This window comes from Osmerus eperlanus, chromosome 4, assembly GCF_963692335.1.
Source record: "Osmerus eperlanus chromosome 4, fOsmEpe2.1, whole genome shotgun sequence".
In the NCBI taxonomy this organism is placed as follows: domain Eukaryota; kingdom Metazoa; phylum Chordata; class Actinopteri; order Osmeriformes; family Osmeridae; genus Osmerus; species Osmerus eperlanus.
The window spans coordinates 2,856,807-2,872,268 of record NC_085021.1 but is presented as its reverse complement, the minus strand read 5'-3'; the positions used below and the strand labels follow the sequence as shown (position 1 = coordinate 2,872,268).

The following is a 15,462-nucleotide window of genomic DNA, read 5'->3' as shown; positions in this document are numbered from 1 at the left end:
TTCGGGAAAGAGACTTCTGATACAGTATTAGGGGACCACTAAGGCCTAATATAAAAGCATCCAAAAACAGCATGTCATGTCACCTTTAATATAAATTCCATATTCCAATTATTATATTAATAATAACATGCCGTAGGCTACTTATTTTGAAGGCGAATTGGCTAAACTATTGAAGAGGCCAGTTTCACGGGCTACGGTAGCCTTGGGTAAAAAATCAAATAGTGTCTGTCTTTATTTTCAGTCCATGTGTTATTTACTTTAATAATTTCCCCTGGAATAACGAATAAACCTGTATTTCAGGAAATCGCTCAAACGGGTTTTCTTCCCCACAGTAACGATGGATGGCAGTAAAGTGCTGATTGTGCGGTAAACATAAGAAGAAGAAACAGCAGCGGAAGTACGGTTGAGTGTGACATTCTTTATTCTTAGATTCACACGTTGTATTCTTGTTGTGGTTGAATTTTATTAAGTTCCGTTTTTTGGTTGCTATGAATTATAAACAGCTGTAGTTTAGCATTTCATATATTGAAAATCTTCGAGGTTTTTTGAAAACCAACTCTGAAAAATTTCGTTTCACCATTACAGGTCTGCTGGAGAGGGTTGTCATGTTGTTTATTAATTGTTCAAGATCATAGGCTAGTGTGACGAGAGACTGGTGTAACGTTAGAGACTTAAGCTTTCAGCGAACTTGTCCTTGGTTAACGCATTAGTTATGATGCACTTTCAAAACGTTTTATACCTATAAACCCACCAAACAGTTTGGTCTTGGTCACCTTTCGATAACCATACAATTTTTATTAATTTGTTTTTGCTAGAGATTTGTATTTTATTCAACATGGGTAAGAAACGTCAAAAGGACAAAAGCCCTGGGGAAGACAATGATGTTGACCTGACAGGTAAAGTCAAAGTCCTTCTCTGGAGAGGTCAACTCGATTAGCATAAATTTTTTTGAGGAGAAAAGTAATATATAATGTTCTCTGCCTCATGACAGGTCCAGTTTGCTGCCACATTAGGAAGGGCATAGACCGAAATATCCTCAAGAGACTTCCAAGAGATTTGTACTTGAACACCTGCCAGGACTGTAAAGATGAAGATTACACAACAGAAGTTCAGTTGGGGGACAGAGAGGATAGGGAAACTCCCACAATATGGATGTGCCTTAAATGTGGAAACAGAGTAAGCCCCTATTAGCCTAATAAACTGCATGGCAAAAACATGACAGAATAGAAACTATTCTATGTTTTACTCTTGAACTATTCAGCTATCAATGTATTGATCTTATAGGGGTGTGGACGAAACTCAGAGAACCAGCATGCTATAAAACACTATGAGAAGCCTCGCTCAGATCCACATTGTCTCGTGATTAATTTGGAGATCTGGTGTGTTTGGTGAGTACAGATTGCACACTATTTCAGTCAATAAGGTTAATGTTGAGGAATTGCTTAGGCCAAGTGAACTACTAATGAAGTAATATGTACTGATCTTCCTTAGGTGTTATATCTGTGATGATGAAATCCAGTATTCTAGGACAGGGAATTTGGCTCAACTGGTGACCTGTGTTAAAAAGCGAGTTTCATCAGAACCGTGCAAGACACTGCCACACAGAAGTAAATTCAAGTTTGCTACATTAACATCAGGCCTACTGCTAAATCAGGTTATATTTATTGTGGTAACATGGCATACAACAAATGGAGCGAAGTGAACATCATATTTGACTTTTGCAGAAGTAGAGTTGGGTGACAGGATGATGAAAGAAACACAAGAGATAAAGCAACCAGACACGGGCATGGAGAAAAACCAAGAGGATAAGGAGAACATATTCAAGCAGAAGAAAATTGTGAAGAAAGAGAGTGGTATGAAAGGGCAGAGCCAGGGAGTTGCCAAAGACAGTAGTGTTGTATCAGTCAAGGGACTCAGTAACCTAGGAAACACATGTTTCTTTAATGCAGTTGTTCAGGTAAGGAAGTTCTATGTATTCTTACTCAAATGTATTCACAAAGATACACACATAAATAGCACACATTTTGCCTCTTTCTGATCTTGCAGAACCTTTCTCAGACACGGCTTTTGAGGCAAATGCTCAACAAGGTGGCAAAAGAGAAGATTGGTCTCACAATACCATGTGCTGTTTCATCTGATCTCGTGTGTTATCCATATATTTGCATTTTATTCAGTGTCGGTTTGGTTAGTTTTGGAGTCATTAATTGATAAACAATATTGTTGTTGACATTGACATTTTCAGGACCCTATCCTGGTGCAATTAGAGCAACCAGGATCCCTTACACTGGCTATGTGTGAATTTCTCAATGAGATCCAGTTTTCCAGGAAAGAGGTTGTCACCCCGAGGGAACTGTTCACACAAGTTTGCAAAAAGTCAGCACATTCACATTTGCTTTGTCAATCTGCCTTGAATATGACATCATCTGGAATTTAGCATCTTGTATGTTCTCCTCAATCCCCAGGGCAGGAAGATTTAAAGGATGTCAGCAGCAAGATAGCCATGAACTTCTGCGTTATATGCTGGATGGAATGAAAGCCGAGGAGATTAAAGTATGCTATGAATAGCTACGTCTAAAGATGTATTTAGTGTGGTTACCTTGTGTTACTTTAACAATTCCTTATGAAGTCTAATAAGGTCACCTATGGCAATCACATTTTATACTTTTGTTTCCTAGAGAGTAAGTTCAGGAATATTTGCAGCTTTAAAAAAAGCGGGGGATGTAGAATCATCAAAAACCCTGATTACAGGTAAGAACTTAATGAAGTACACAATTCTTTCATCATTCTTGACATTTCCATGATATATTCATTACAACCATTGTTGTTAAAGACCAAGTAATGCTCCCTTGACATGCCATATTTTATGTATATAAACCATAATATCCATACCATTAACGCAAAATTATGGACTATAATTGTTTTTAGACTATGAAAGGAACGGATTTCCCAAGAACTCCATTGACCAGGTGTTTGGAGGGGAGATGACGAGCACAATAATGTGTCAACAGTGTAAAACGGTGTGTATTGAAACTACTGAAAGAGATCCATATAAGAATACATTTCTACCATAGATGTCATCTTTATTTAACACTAGAAGTAGCGAGCCATTTTTTCCTATGTATAGCGCCGTTAGGGGTCAAGTTGGCCTGCGAGTCTACAGACAGGGACGTTGTTACTGACACGTTATGGTTGCTAGATGGCGCTTCTTGTATGAAACAAAAAGCAGGTCGGAAAATGAACTTGCCTTCGTCAATCTGTCATCCATTTCCGTGTTGTTAGTCAGTAATTATTTCAAGATTCAAGATATTTATTGTCATGTATATGGTTTAACAAAGTTAGTCCTTACAATGAAATTCTTATAGCGCAATGCATTGTCCTCCTTTCATATAATTGGGTGTGCTTTGCCTTCGGCAAGGGCACAACCTTTGTTCTCTCACATATATATTATTATTATTTTTTTAATTTCTTTTTGCCCCCCTAAAACTCAGTCAATATTTGGCCTACATAGACAACCTAGGTGTCAAAAGTTTCGTCTTGGTAGCGATTGAGTTGCTTCTATTGGGATTTACGTTCCGTTGCATGGTTTAGGCTCAAGTTAAGTTTTTGTGGCGAAAAGTGAAGCTAACGGTGGCTAATTTGCTAGCCACAGTCACTGATGTTACTTACGTCACTAACGTCACGAAAACACGCGTGACTACCTTTGGCAGAACATTCGTTTCGCATCTGTTAACTTGGGGGATAGCTAGGCTAACTATAGCTTTACTGCAAGGCAGCTGCAGAAACGCCACAAGCAAAGAGGCCAGGGTGATAACTATTTACTCATTTTACTTTGTGATGTGAAACACAATTGTGAAATGTAATGTACAATATTAGCTGATATTATTAAGGAAGTAGGCCCACATCTACTTTCGGAAACGGTAGTCTACTATTTCACTGAAGCATTAGCATGACATTAGCCTCTGTTGCCCGGGAAACACATACTACAGTGGTCTATGATGCATCTGTTTTCAATCGTTAAAATAAACATTCCTCACAAATACATTTTCGTTGTAGGATTTATTATGACATTACATTACAAGTAAACGATTTGTTGGTGAAATTATCATTACCTGTGGTTTCAAACCAGTGTTGCTCACTGCAATGCTGTAGCCTACGCGAGACACTACAAAAACATCTACACAGCTGTTTAGGAAGTCAAACGGCGACAGAACATGTTCGGCACTCCCCTTACTTAAATCAAAAGTCTATCAATAGGTGAAACTATCTGACTACTAACCTGAACTTCATTGCCACAGCCTAAACTTTCATCTGTTTCAATCTGTTCATAATAATAATTAATTTCAGCCTAAACCGTACAACGGAACGTTAAATCGAATTCAACCAACGCAACCGCTACCAAGACAAACACAGCAGTAGTCTAGTAGGCATACTGTACTGTAGTAGTACAATTTACTGGGGCAGCTCCTCCACACAGGGCTATATCGCATTTTGCGTTGTTACTGACAATGATTGCTACCAGTGAGCTTTTAATGAATGAGCGATTTTCCACTAAATAAATGTCAAGCTTATTTACGTTTTTGGGGGCATATTTTCAGTTAGCAGATGGTACTGTTTGAATCGCGATTCCATCGTCTACTGCCGGTGTTGTGTCCCTACTGGTTTTCGAACTAACTGGTAACTAACTGCACCTATCAGTCTGCCTCTATCACCAGATTCGTCACAAATTCACAAACATATTACTGGCTATTTTCAAGTCGGATCTCATATTTGCTGCGGCGAATATGAAAGTATAAACTGCGTACGCACTACATTACCATTAACGACAAAATAAATGGAGACAAAATAAAACATTTGCAGGCTCGCATGAAGTGGGATTCGATCGCACTAGAGCAAAACACGTAATACACCAATGGCCATTGCTTTACACCACAAGCTATTCTAGCTCATGGAAATTACTCAAATCAGTTACGTACTTAGTAACCACCTTGGCCTTCAGGTAACATCTTGATTTGGCTTTTTCTGGAACAACTGGTTACCATAGACACTACCCGAATGTAGGCTACTAATCACGTATTTGGGGGTTTGTTCCGAGGCAATAGCCGTATTTACCCCGACATCAAAGCTCCTTCTGACACCACATATTAAAAATTCATACTAACGTTGCTGCTATCCCAGACAATACGATCAAAATACACGTAACACAACATGGAAACATTCGTTTCCTATGCGATTTCGTGTAGCCTATGGCTGAGTGTTTCTTCGCTATATCTTTTGAAATCAATTCATAATTTTATATTCTGAACAAATGTAATGATTACTACATTACAGCCATTCACGCCATAATAAATGGAAGCTAAGAAAATAAAAGATTCGAGTGGGATTCGATCCCACGAGCAAAAACACATCCATCGTTGCAATCCTTTGCATTACATTGCGAGCTACTGAAGCACATGGGTACGGAAGGAATTCAGTCACAAATTTATTAACTACGTTGGCCTTCAAGCAACATGTTGTTTTGGTTCTTCTGAATCAACTAGTTACCGTAGACACTACCCGAATGTATACTACTCGTCACGTATTTGGAGTAGCCTGTATATGTAGTAATATTCTACCCGCAACACAGTACTGAAGGTGTCGAATTTATTTGTGACCAGCGTCCAGGAAACTTTGTGAGGTTTCTATGATACATACATTTGTATTTTATGTCAAACAAACACACAACACTCACGTAATGCCATCATATTGTCTTTGAATAATCTTCAAAGGGGGTTCTTTATTAATGAATGAATGCAATATGAGTAGGCTAAATGCCTGAAAATATCACGAGAAGGTAAAACTTAAAAGGACGTTTAAGTCATAGAGATTAGGTCAATTTTTACACCGGTCTGCCAAATTTCTTCGTTTTGATCCAGCTATGAGGCTGCCTCTTGCAGGGGAAATGAGAAGATCATATTTCATTCTACACTTCACTCGTATTTTGAGTTGTAAATGAGAAGCAAAAAAAATATGCTTTTAAATACAGAAATATCAGTTGTCATTATAAAACGGACCCCTGTGCAACCGACGCAAGCAAGCACACCCTACAATTTCCCTAGAAATTGTACCCTCTCTAGTTACAATAAAAATACACTAAAAAGAGAGAATAAATATACAGTCAGAATAAAATAAATTAAAATAAGGCACATCAATGAAATGACAGTTTCTTGAGTGTTTAAAGTGTGTTGTTTGCAAATATCGCAAGTCATAGTTCAGTATGTGTGGGTGTAGTGGGGCTGTTTTCGTTATGTAGTGGGGGGGGATTGGGAAGTGACTTGTGAGGAAGATGTTCACCAGCCTGACGGCCTGCGGGTAGAAACTGCGTGTTAGTCTCTTTGTTCTGGATTTCAGACTCCTGTAACGTCTGCCTGATGGCAGCAGCGAGAAGAGTCTGTGCTGGGGGTGTGTTCTGTCCTTGATAATATTGTGGGCTCTGCTGGTGACCCTGGTGGAGTAAATGTCCTGTAGTGAGGGGAAGGCTGCTCCTGAGATGAACTGTGCTGTTTTGATCACACGCTGGAGTGCCTTCCTGTCCTGGGCAGTGCTGTATCCATACCACACTATGATTGATGTGGTAAGGACGCTCTCGACCGTGCCTCTGTAAAAGTTGCTGAGAATTTTGGTTGGCATGCCGAATTTCCTCAGCCTTCTCAGGAATTACAGCCTCTGCTGGGCCTTTTTCGTGATCCGGAGTGTGTCGTGAGACCAGATGAGGTCCTCGCTGATGTGTGTTCCAAGGAATTTAAAGGTTTTCACCCTTTCCACCTCGGTCTCAGCCATGTACAGTGGTGTGTGCTGCACCTTCTTCCTCCTTGGGTTGATAATCATCTCCTTGGTCTTGTCTGTGTTCAGGGAGAGATTATTATTTTGACACCAGGCCACAAGTTCCTCCACCTCTCTTCTGTACGCTGTCTCAGCCCCACCAGTGATCATTTCAATGACCGTAGTATCATCTTAAAACTTTATGATACTGGTGTTTTCCTGGGAGGCCACACAGTCGTTTGTGAAGAGGGTGTACAGTAGGGGACTCAGTACACAGCCCTGGGGGGTCCCTGTGTTCACAGTTCTTGTATTGGAAGTGCGGTTGCCAACTCTGACTGATTGGGGTCTGCCTGATAGGAAGTTCAGGACTCAGTTGCAGAGTTCAGCACTCAGTTGCAGAGACCCAGTTGCACTCTGGGTCTGCCTGTGTCAGACCCAGAGTGAGGAGTTTTACTGAAAGTTTGTGTGGGATAACTGTATTGAAGGCTGAGGTGAAGTCTATGAAGAGGAGTCTTGCATAGGTGTCCTTGCCCTGTGCATGAGGGTTGTGTGGACGTTGTGTGCAGGGTTCTAAATTAACACCCGCCAACCCGCCAAATGCGGGTTAAAATTCATTTTGGCGGGTGTTAATAAAAACTCACTAGCCAGTTTGGCCGGTGATACATGAGGCATTAGATGAATGATACATAAGGCTCTGTTCTCGGCATGGTTCTCGGTTATTTATCCCCCTGGCAGTACTTCCTAAGTTTCCCATGAACACTGTACCGTAATGCTACGTGATAACGTTTTATACGCCCATTGGCTGCGCGCAGTTGAAGTAAAACCGGCGCGAGAAACCGTGGAAACGAATGGAGCGTCCACCAGAAAACACAAGGAAGAAGTCAAACGAAGCATAGCGGATCATAGGAGGTAATAAGAGCTAGCTCGAGTAGTAAAGTAAAGTAAAAAGTTAACTTAATGCGGCGGTGGTTAAGACATACTGGGGGCGAGAAGAGGAACGAGGCAGGGGATGAGGATATTGATAGCACTAGAGAAACGAAGAAAAGAAAATGTAATGCCAAATGGCTGATGGGTCGGGAATGGCTTGTGTTTGACAATGAAAATGTTGTCATGTTTTGTAAGGATTGACGCATATAGTCTACGCATAAGAAAAATTATGTTGCTTACTGACACAGTCTAGTCTAATGTAAATACACTGTTCTTAATAAAGAGTATATTAGGTCAGTTTAATTAATGCCTGCTTAGGACAAAACGGAAAGAATTTGGCTAGTGGAAATTCTGATTTGGCCAAATTGGCTGGTGAACAAAAAGGTTAATTTAGAACACTGGTTGTGTGGTGTGTGACGTTCACTGCATCGTCAGTGGACCGGTTCTGGCGATACACAAACTGCAGCGGGTTTGGGGTGCCTTTTTGATGTGGGTCATGACTATCCTCTCGAAACACTTCATCACTATTGGGGTGAGTGCAACGGGGCGATAGTCATTTAGGCAGGTCACAACGTTTTTCTTGAAGCAGGTGGGCACATGAGCTAGTGCTAGTGACAGATTGTAAATGTCAGCAAGCACATCAGCCAGTTCTGATGAACAGGCCCTGAGGGCACGCCCGGAGATGTTATCTGGGCCAGATGCCTTCCATGGGTTTGTTCTCCTCAGAACCGTACGCACCTCTGCTGTTGTTACAGTGAGTGGTGAGTCCTGTGTGCGCTCCGTGGTCAAGAACCCTCCTTGTGGGTTGGTGTTGAAGGCCTCGAAACGGGCATAGAAAGCATTCAGCTCATCTGGCAGTTTGGGTTGGCTGGTTGCAACCCCCCTGCTCCCCTCCTGTGATGTGTTGCAGGCCTTGCCACATGATTCGGGAATCTGCAGTGGAGTAGAATCCCTCCAGCTTCAGTCTGTTTTGTCTCTTAGCTCCTCTGATGGATCTGCTCAGGTCGTATCTGGCCTTCTTGTAATCCTCAGCGTTGTCTGAGGCAAATGCAGTGGAGCGGTCACGTAGCATGGACAGAACTTCATAGTTAATCCAGGGTTTTTGGTTCGGGTAAGTCCTGCAGCGCTTTTTGGGCACAATGTTCTCCACTGATGAAGCCCGTTACACTGGACGCATATTCCTCTAGGTCCACTGTATGGTCAAGGTCAAGGTAAACTTTATTATTCACAAGTAGGAAATTCATGTGGTCACCATTACACGCTCCATTGTTAAATAGCCTGCTGCATACAAATAAAAACATAAATACAAAAGCTTTAGATACAAAAACATTAAAACATTTAAACATTAAAACATAAGAAAAAGAAAAACAAGCTGAATGCTACCTGATTGTTGTACAATCTTTTTGCTTTAGGCACAAAAGAATTGCTGTACTTTGTGTTCCTAATTTTCCTTTGTAGTAGTCTGCCACTTGACCTGTTGTGCTGCCTTCGGGTCACATGACCCAAAGGTTCATAACGAACCATCGTTGTGTTTACCCAATTTTACCCATTACAAAAACAAACAAAAATAATTTTCTTTTAACCTTTGCAATGTGGGGGGTCTGAGACAGCCCAACCCATCCATCCATCATCTTCCGCTTGTCCGGGGGTCGGGTCGCGGGGGCAGCAACCTAAGCAGGGAGGCCCAGACTTTCCTCTCCCCGACCACTTCCACCAGCTCTTCCTGGGGGACCCCGAGGCGTTCCCAGGCCAGCCGAGAGACATAGTCCCTCCAGCGTGTCCTGGGTCTTCCCCGGGGCCTCTTCCCAGTGGGACGTGCCCAGAACACCTCACCAGGGAGGCGTCCAGGAGGCATCCTTATCAGATGCCCGAGCCACCTCAACTGGCCCCTCTCGACGCGGAGGAGCAGCGGATGACCGAGCTTCTCACCCTATCTCTAAGGGAGAGTCCGGACACCCTGCGGAGAACTCATTTCGGACGCTTGTATTCGCGATCTCGTTCTTTCGGTCACTACCCACAGTTCGTGACCATAGGTGAGGGTAGGAACGTAGATCGACTGGTAAATAGAGAGCTTCGCCTTTCGACTCAGCTCCTTCTTCACCACAACGGACCGATGCAGAGCCCGCATCACTGCGGACGCCGCACCGATCCGCCTGTCGATCTCGCGCTCCATCCTTCCCTCACTCGTGAACAAGACCCTGAGATACTTGAACTCCTCCGCTTGGGACAAGATCTCCTCCCCGACCCGGAGATTGTACTCCACCTTTTTCCGGTCGATAACCATGGCCTCAGATTTGGAGGTGCTGATTCCCATCCCAGCCGCTTCGCATTCGGTTGCGAACCGCTCCAGTGAGAGCTGGAGGTCACGGCCCGATGAAGCCAACAGGTCCACATCATTCGCAAAAAGCAGCGACCCGATCCTGAGGTCCCCAAACCGGACCCCCTCAACGCCCTGGCTGCGCCTAGAAATTCTGTCCATATAAGTTATGAACAGAATCGGTGACAAAGGGCAGCCCTGGCGGAGTCCAACCCTCACCGGGAACAAGTTCGACTTACTACCGGCAATGCGGACCAAACTCTGGCACCGGTCGTACAGGGACCGAACAGCCCCGATCAGGGAGTCCGGTACCCCGTACTCCCGGAGCACCCCCCACATGAGCCCCCGAGGGACACGGTCGAACGCCTTTTCCAAATCCACAAAACGTGTAGACTGGTTGGGCGAACTCCCATGCACCCTCCAGAACCCTGCCGAGGGTATAGAGCTGGTCCACAGTTCCACGGCCAGGACGAAAACCACATTGCTCCTCCTGAATCCAAGGTTCGACAATCCGACGGACCCTCCTCTCCAGCACCCTTGAATAGACTTTCCCAGGGAGGCTGAGGAGTGTGATCCCCCTAAAGTTGGAGCACACCCTCCGGTCCCCCTTTTTAAAGAGGGGAACCACCACCCCGGTCTGCCAGTCCAGAGGCACTGTCCCTGATGTCCACGCGATGTTGCAGAGTCGTGCCAACCAAGACAGCCCTACAACATCCATAGCCTTAAGGAACTCCGGGCGGACCTCATCCACCCCAGGGGCCTTGCCACCGCGGAGCTTTTCAACCACCTCGGCGACCTCAGCCCCAGAGATAGAAGGGCCCCCCCCAATGTCCCCAGACTCTGCCTCCACGTCGGAACGCGTGTTGGTGGGATTAAGGAGGTCTTCAAAGTATTCCTTCCACCGATCCAGGACGTCCCCCATCGAGGTCAGCAGCGCACCATCCCCACCATATACAGCGTTGACAGTGCACTGCTTCCCCCTCCTGAGTCGCCGGATGGTGGTCCAGAACCTTTTCGAAGCCGTTCGGAAGTCATTCTCCATGGCCTCGCCGAACTCCTCCCACGCCCGGGTTTTTGCCTCCGCGACCGCCAAAGCCGCATTACGCTTGGCCTGTCGGTACCCATCAGCTGCCTCTAGCGTCCTACCAGCCAACAAAGTCCGATAGGCCTCCTTCTTCAGCTTGACAGCTTCCCTCACCTCCGGCGTCCACCACCGAGTCCGAGGGTTACCGCCGCAACATGCACCGACCGCCTTGCGTCCGCAGCTCCGGTCAGCCGCCTCAACAATGGAGGCCCGGAACATGGCCTATTCGGACTCAATGTCCCCGGCCTCCCCCGAGACATGGTCGAAGCTCTGCCGGAGGTGGGAGTTGAAGCTCCTTCTGACAGGGGATTATGCCAGCCGTTCCCAGCAGACCCTCACATTACGTTTGGGCCTGCCAGGCCTGACCGCTGTTATCACCCTTATGCTTGAACATGGTGTTCGTTATGGACAAGCCGTGTCTAGCACAGAAGTCCAACAACAAAACACCCACCCACTCTAGGGACGTGGAACCCACGTTCCACGTCCCTAGAGCTAGCTTCTGCAGCCGAGGATCGGACCGCCAAGGCCCCCGCCTTCGGCCGCCGCCCGTCTCGCACTGCACCCGACCCCCATGACCCCTCCTGCGGATGGTGAGCCCACTGGAAGGGGGTCCCACGTTGTCTCTTCGTGCTGTTCCCGACCGGGCCCCATGGGAATAGGCCCCATGGGAATAGGCCCGGCCACCAGGCGCTCGCCATCGACAACTGAGAACCATTGTTAGTTTTCTTCATGGTAGTTTTTTGAGCCACGCTTTGTCTGATCCTTCGCCTGGAACCTGTTTGCCTTGGGTGACCCTACCAGGGGCATAAAGCCCCCGACAACATAGCTTCCAGGATCATTAGGACACGCAAACCCCTCCACCGCGGTAAGGTGGTGACTCAGGGAGGCGGTTAAAAGAAAATGCTTCACTTTGTTTTTGTATGCGGTAAAGTTGTCGCAATATGATGGTGGGTCACAATGACTGATGAGTCAGAATGACCCGAAGATAACACAAGGGTTAAGAAATTCTTATGAAGAGGGTGGGTTGAATAATTTATAATTTGTTCTGTCTTTTTAAGACTAAGGTTGTTGTACAATTGGGCTACAGATACCTGATCAACTCCAATGATCTTACTGGCTGTTTTGACTATTCGTTGCAAATTATTCCGATCCTTAATATACATGTTACCAAAGGCACAAATAAGACCAAAAGATAAGACACTCTGCAAGAGAGCTTTGTAAAACATCTGAAGAATACAGCTGTCTATACTAAAATGGTTGTTTCCTCAGAAAAAACATCCTCTTCTGCAAGAGGATGTTTTTCTTCTTCTGTAGAGTCATCCCTCAAAGCAGCAGTTCTAAACAGGGTCAGATGGCTGAGCGGTTAGGGAGTAGGGCTATTAATCAGAAGGTTGTTGGTTCGATTCCCAGCAGTGCCAAATGACGTTGTGTCCTTGGGCAAGGCACTTCACCCTGCTTCCCTCTGGGAGAATGTCCCTGTACTTACTGTAAGTCGCTCTGGAGAAGAGCGTCTGCTAAATTACTAAATGTAAATGTAAACATGCCCCAGTCTGTACTCCCAAAGCAGTCCTAAAGCACCAGTTCAGTTTCTTTATTCCACACTTTAACAGTTTTACTTACTGGGGGTGCTTGCTTGAGGCGTTGTCTGTACGCTGGGTAGAGGAACACTGAGAGTGGTCGGACTGTCCAACGTGTGGCCTGGGCACAGCCCTGTAGGCTCCCTTCACGTTGCTGTAAACATGATCCAGTTTTATTTTCCCTCCTCGGAAAGTTCACGTGTTGATGGTATTTCGGGAGGACACTCTTAACGTTACGATGGTTGAAATCACCGACTGCAGCTAACATAGCGTCCGGGGGCCCGTTCTCCGTACGTCGCTAACTCAGTTAGCTGGATTTGATTGTTGACGATTTGTCATTATCTTGGATTGTTCGGTTCTTCGAAGCTCATCCTGGACTTGCTGTCATTGCAACAGGTCCGTAAGCTTAAACCTGATCGGGAGCAGGTTTATTTTATGTAAACACGATTAGATTGAGGCTTTACAAGCAGAGGTGATACAGGAAGTCTGTCACAGACATGTCTTGTCCGTTTTTACTACAGGAACCTGTTGCAGAAGGTGCAAGAATAATTAGCAGAATTTAACATGAAACCAAATTAATTGCTCATTGCATGATAGATAGGCTCCTTAAGCACAGTGCGATATTATGCTAGCCTATACTTTTTGAGAGGATAGCCTATCGTTTTTTTGTGAGGGTGTCATTTACATAATAAATTAGTTGAAACCATATTATATGACATTAAAGATGATAAATGAAAATATGAAAGTATGAAAATAAAAAAAAACATAGGCCTAGCTTACTGTAATAAGCGATAAAACGCGTCACTCCTCTACATTTAATTTGGTCTGCTACTTTTTGCCAGCCCTCTTTCTTGGATTTTGCAGACTTTGAGGTGTTCCCTGGCGTTCTGATAAAATCTTCAAATTCGGAAGTAACCTTCGAACAAGCCGTTGCTCTGTTGCGGAAAAAACAGGGCGCTCATTTTGGCCACGGTGAGCAGCCATAGACTTATGTGAGCAGCCAATAGCAGCGTTGCTGATCAAGGTTTCTACTATCGATACATACCCCCTTTAGACCAACGTATAACTCAATCCAGCTATACTAATCATAAATAAAAAGTGTGTTCGAAGAACCCAATTAGCCAGATCATGATAAGCAAGATGATGTCATCTTGGATGTGTCATTCGATTTCGGATGTAATAAGCGACATACGGAGAACGGGCCCCGGGTGTCCTCGTGTTTACTGATAACGTCATGAGCAGCCCCAGTGCAGTAGCGGAGTCCGCTCTTGGTGGGATGTAAACAGCAGAGGTGTCAAAAGTATTCACATTCATTACTCAAGTAGAAGTATAGATACTAGGGTTTAAAAATACTTCTGTAGAAGTTGAAGTATCAATTCAAGCTTTTTACTCAAGTAAAAGTATAAAAGTACTGGTTTCAAAACTACTTAAAGTATAAAAGTAAAAGTAATAAGGGGAAAAAATGCCATTAAGGCAGTGCTCCAGACTGCGACCAAATAGTCGCATTTTGCGACCAGCTTTTGAGACAATGCGAGCATTTTTTACAAGCACTCGCGCCTGTGCGACCTACAAATTTGGAATTTATTGGGTGTGCACAACGTCAGCACACGTTAGCAACAACGCATAGATACGACGTTCTAGTAAGACAGCGATATCAGCGAGCCCTCAGCATTAGTACCGTAGCTAAAAGTATAGGAAAGTTGAGGCTATTTTTCGCTAGGTACCTATAAACCTAGCTAAAAGTCTTGGAAAGTTGAGGCTATTTTTCGCTAAGTTCCGACGAACATGTCTTAACCCTTGTGTTATCTTCGGGTCATTCTGACCCATCAGCCGTGTGACCCACCGTCGTATTGCGACAAATTTACCTCATACAAAAACAAAGTGAAGCATTTTCTTTTAACCGTTGGGCTGTCTCAGACCCCCCACATTGCAAAGGTTAAAAGAAAAGTATTTTTATTTGTTTTTGTATTGGGTAAAATTGGGTAAACACAACGATGGTTCGTTATGAACCTTTGGGTCATGTGACCCGAAGGCAGCACAAGGGTTAAGGCAAGTGGGTTTCTTTTTGTTATTTTGGTGAGCAGTTTCACAAGCCCTTCTTACCCTGCGTCATGGAGCCGAGCAACTAAATACTTATTTAGCACTAGCGTTGCTACTGTATCCCTGCCTGTGTTTGCGCTGTTATACTCGGCATGTATCGTGTCGTGGTGTCGGAGGACTGATCGAAAAGCGCATCATACATTTAAGTCATTTAGCTAAGACTTGCATGTACAGTAGGCCTACGTAATGTCACATTAAATAATGTATTTAAACTTAAGCTTATGTGGTGCGTCGCTGTATATCAGTTGTAAAAATGTCAGTAAAAAAACGGATCCATCTGCAACCGATGCAAGCACACCCCACAATTTTCCCAGAAATTGTACCAGGGGCGATTCTAGGATCAGACCTTTAGAGACCCCAATGAGAATGTGACATGAATACAGTGCCTTGCAGAAGTGCTAAACCCCCTTGCTAATATAAATCCCTAATTTCCCTGGATAACAATTAATACATTTATGTATTATTATGCAAAATATTGAATGAATGAAAAAACAAAGGATATCCCCTTTCTTCATGAACTACCAGCATCAAATGATAATAAACTGTATATTTTTCACAGTCTGGCATCTACACAATCTTTAGCTCATAAAAAAGAACGAGTCGTGCTAAGCTACCAAAAAAAAGTTTGTCGCTGAAATTCCAGTTGATTATCGTTGCGT

At 44.2% G+C, this 15,462-nt stretch overlaps 1 protein-coding gene across 3 annotated transcripts in view; it reads left to right on the top strand.

Moving 5' to 3' along the window:
- The first annotated feature begins 299 nt into the window (after positions 1–299).
- Positions 300–15,462, top strand: part of usp16 (ubiquitin specific peptidase 16) — a 53,807-nt gene continuing 38,644 nt past the window's right edge. Inside the window, exons 1-11 of one of the 3 annotated variants that reach the window (XM_062458241.1) lie at positions 300–402; positions 816–896; positions 992–1,176; positions 1,285–1,388; positions 1,492–1,607; positions 1,725–1,957; positions 2,047–2,088; positions 2,243–2,373; positions 2,463–2,550; positions 2,676–2,748; positions 2,926–3,017. In XM_062458241.1, the coding sequence (XP_062314225.1) occupies positions 836–896; positions 992–1,176; positions 1,285–1,388; positions 1,492–1,607; positions 1,725–1,957; positions 2,047–2,088; positions 2,243–2,373; positions 2,463–2,550; positions 2,676–2,748; positions 2,926–3,017 (1,125 nt within the window). In that variant the 5' untranslated portion in view covers positions 300–402; positions 816–835. The other 2 variants (XM_062458239.1, XM_062458240.1) reach the window with 2 other exon arrangements.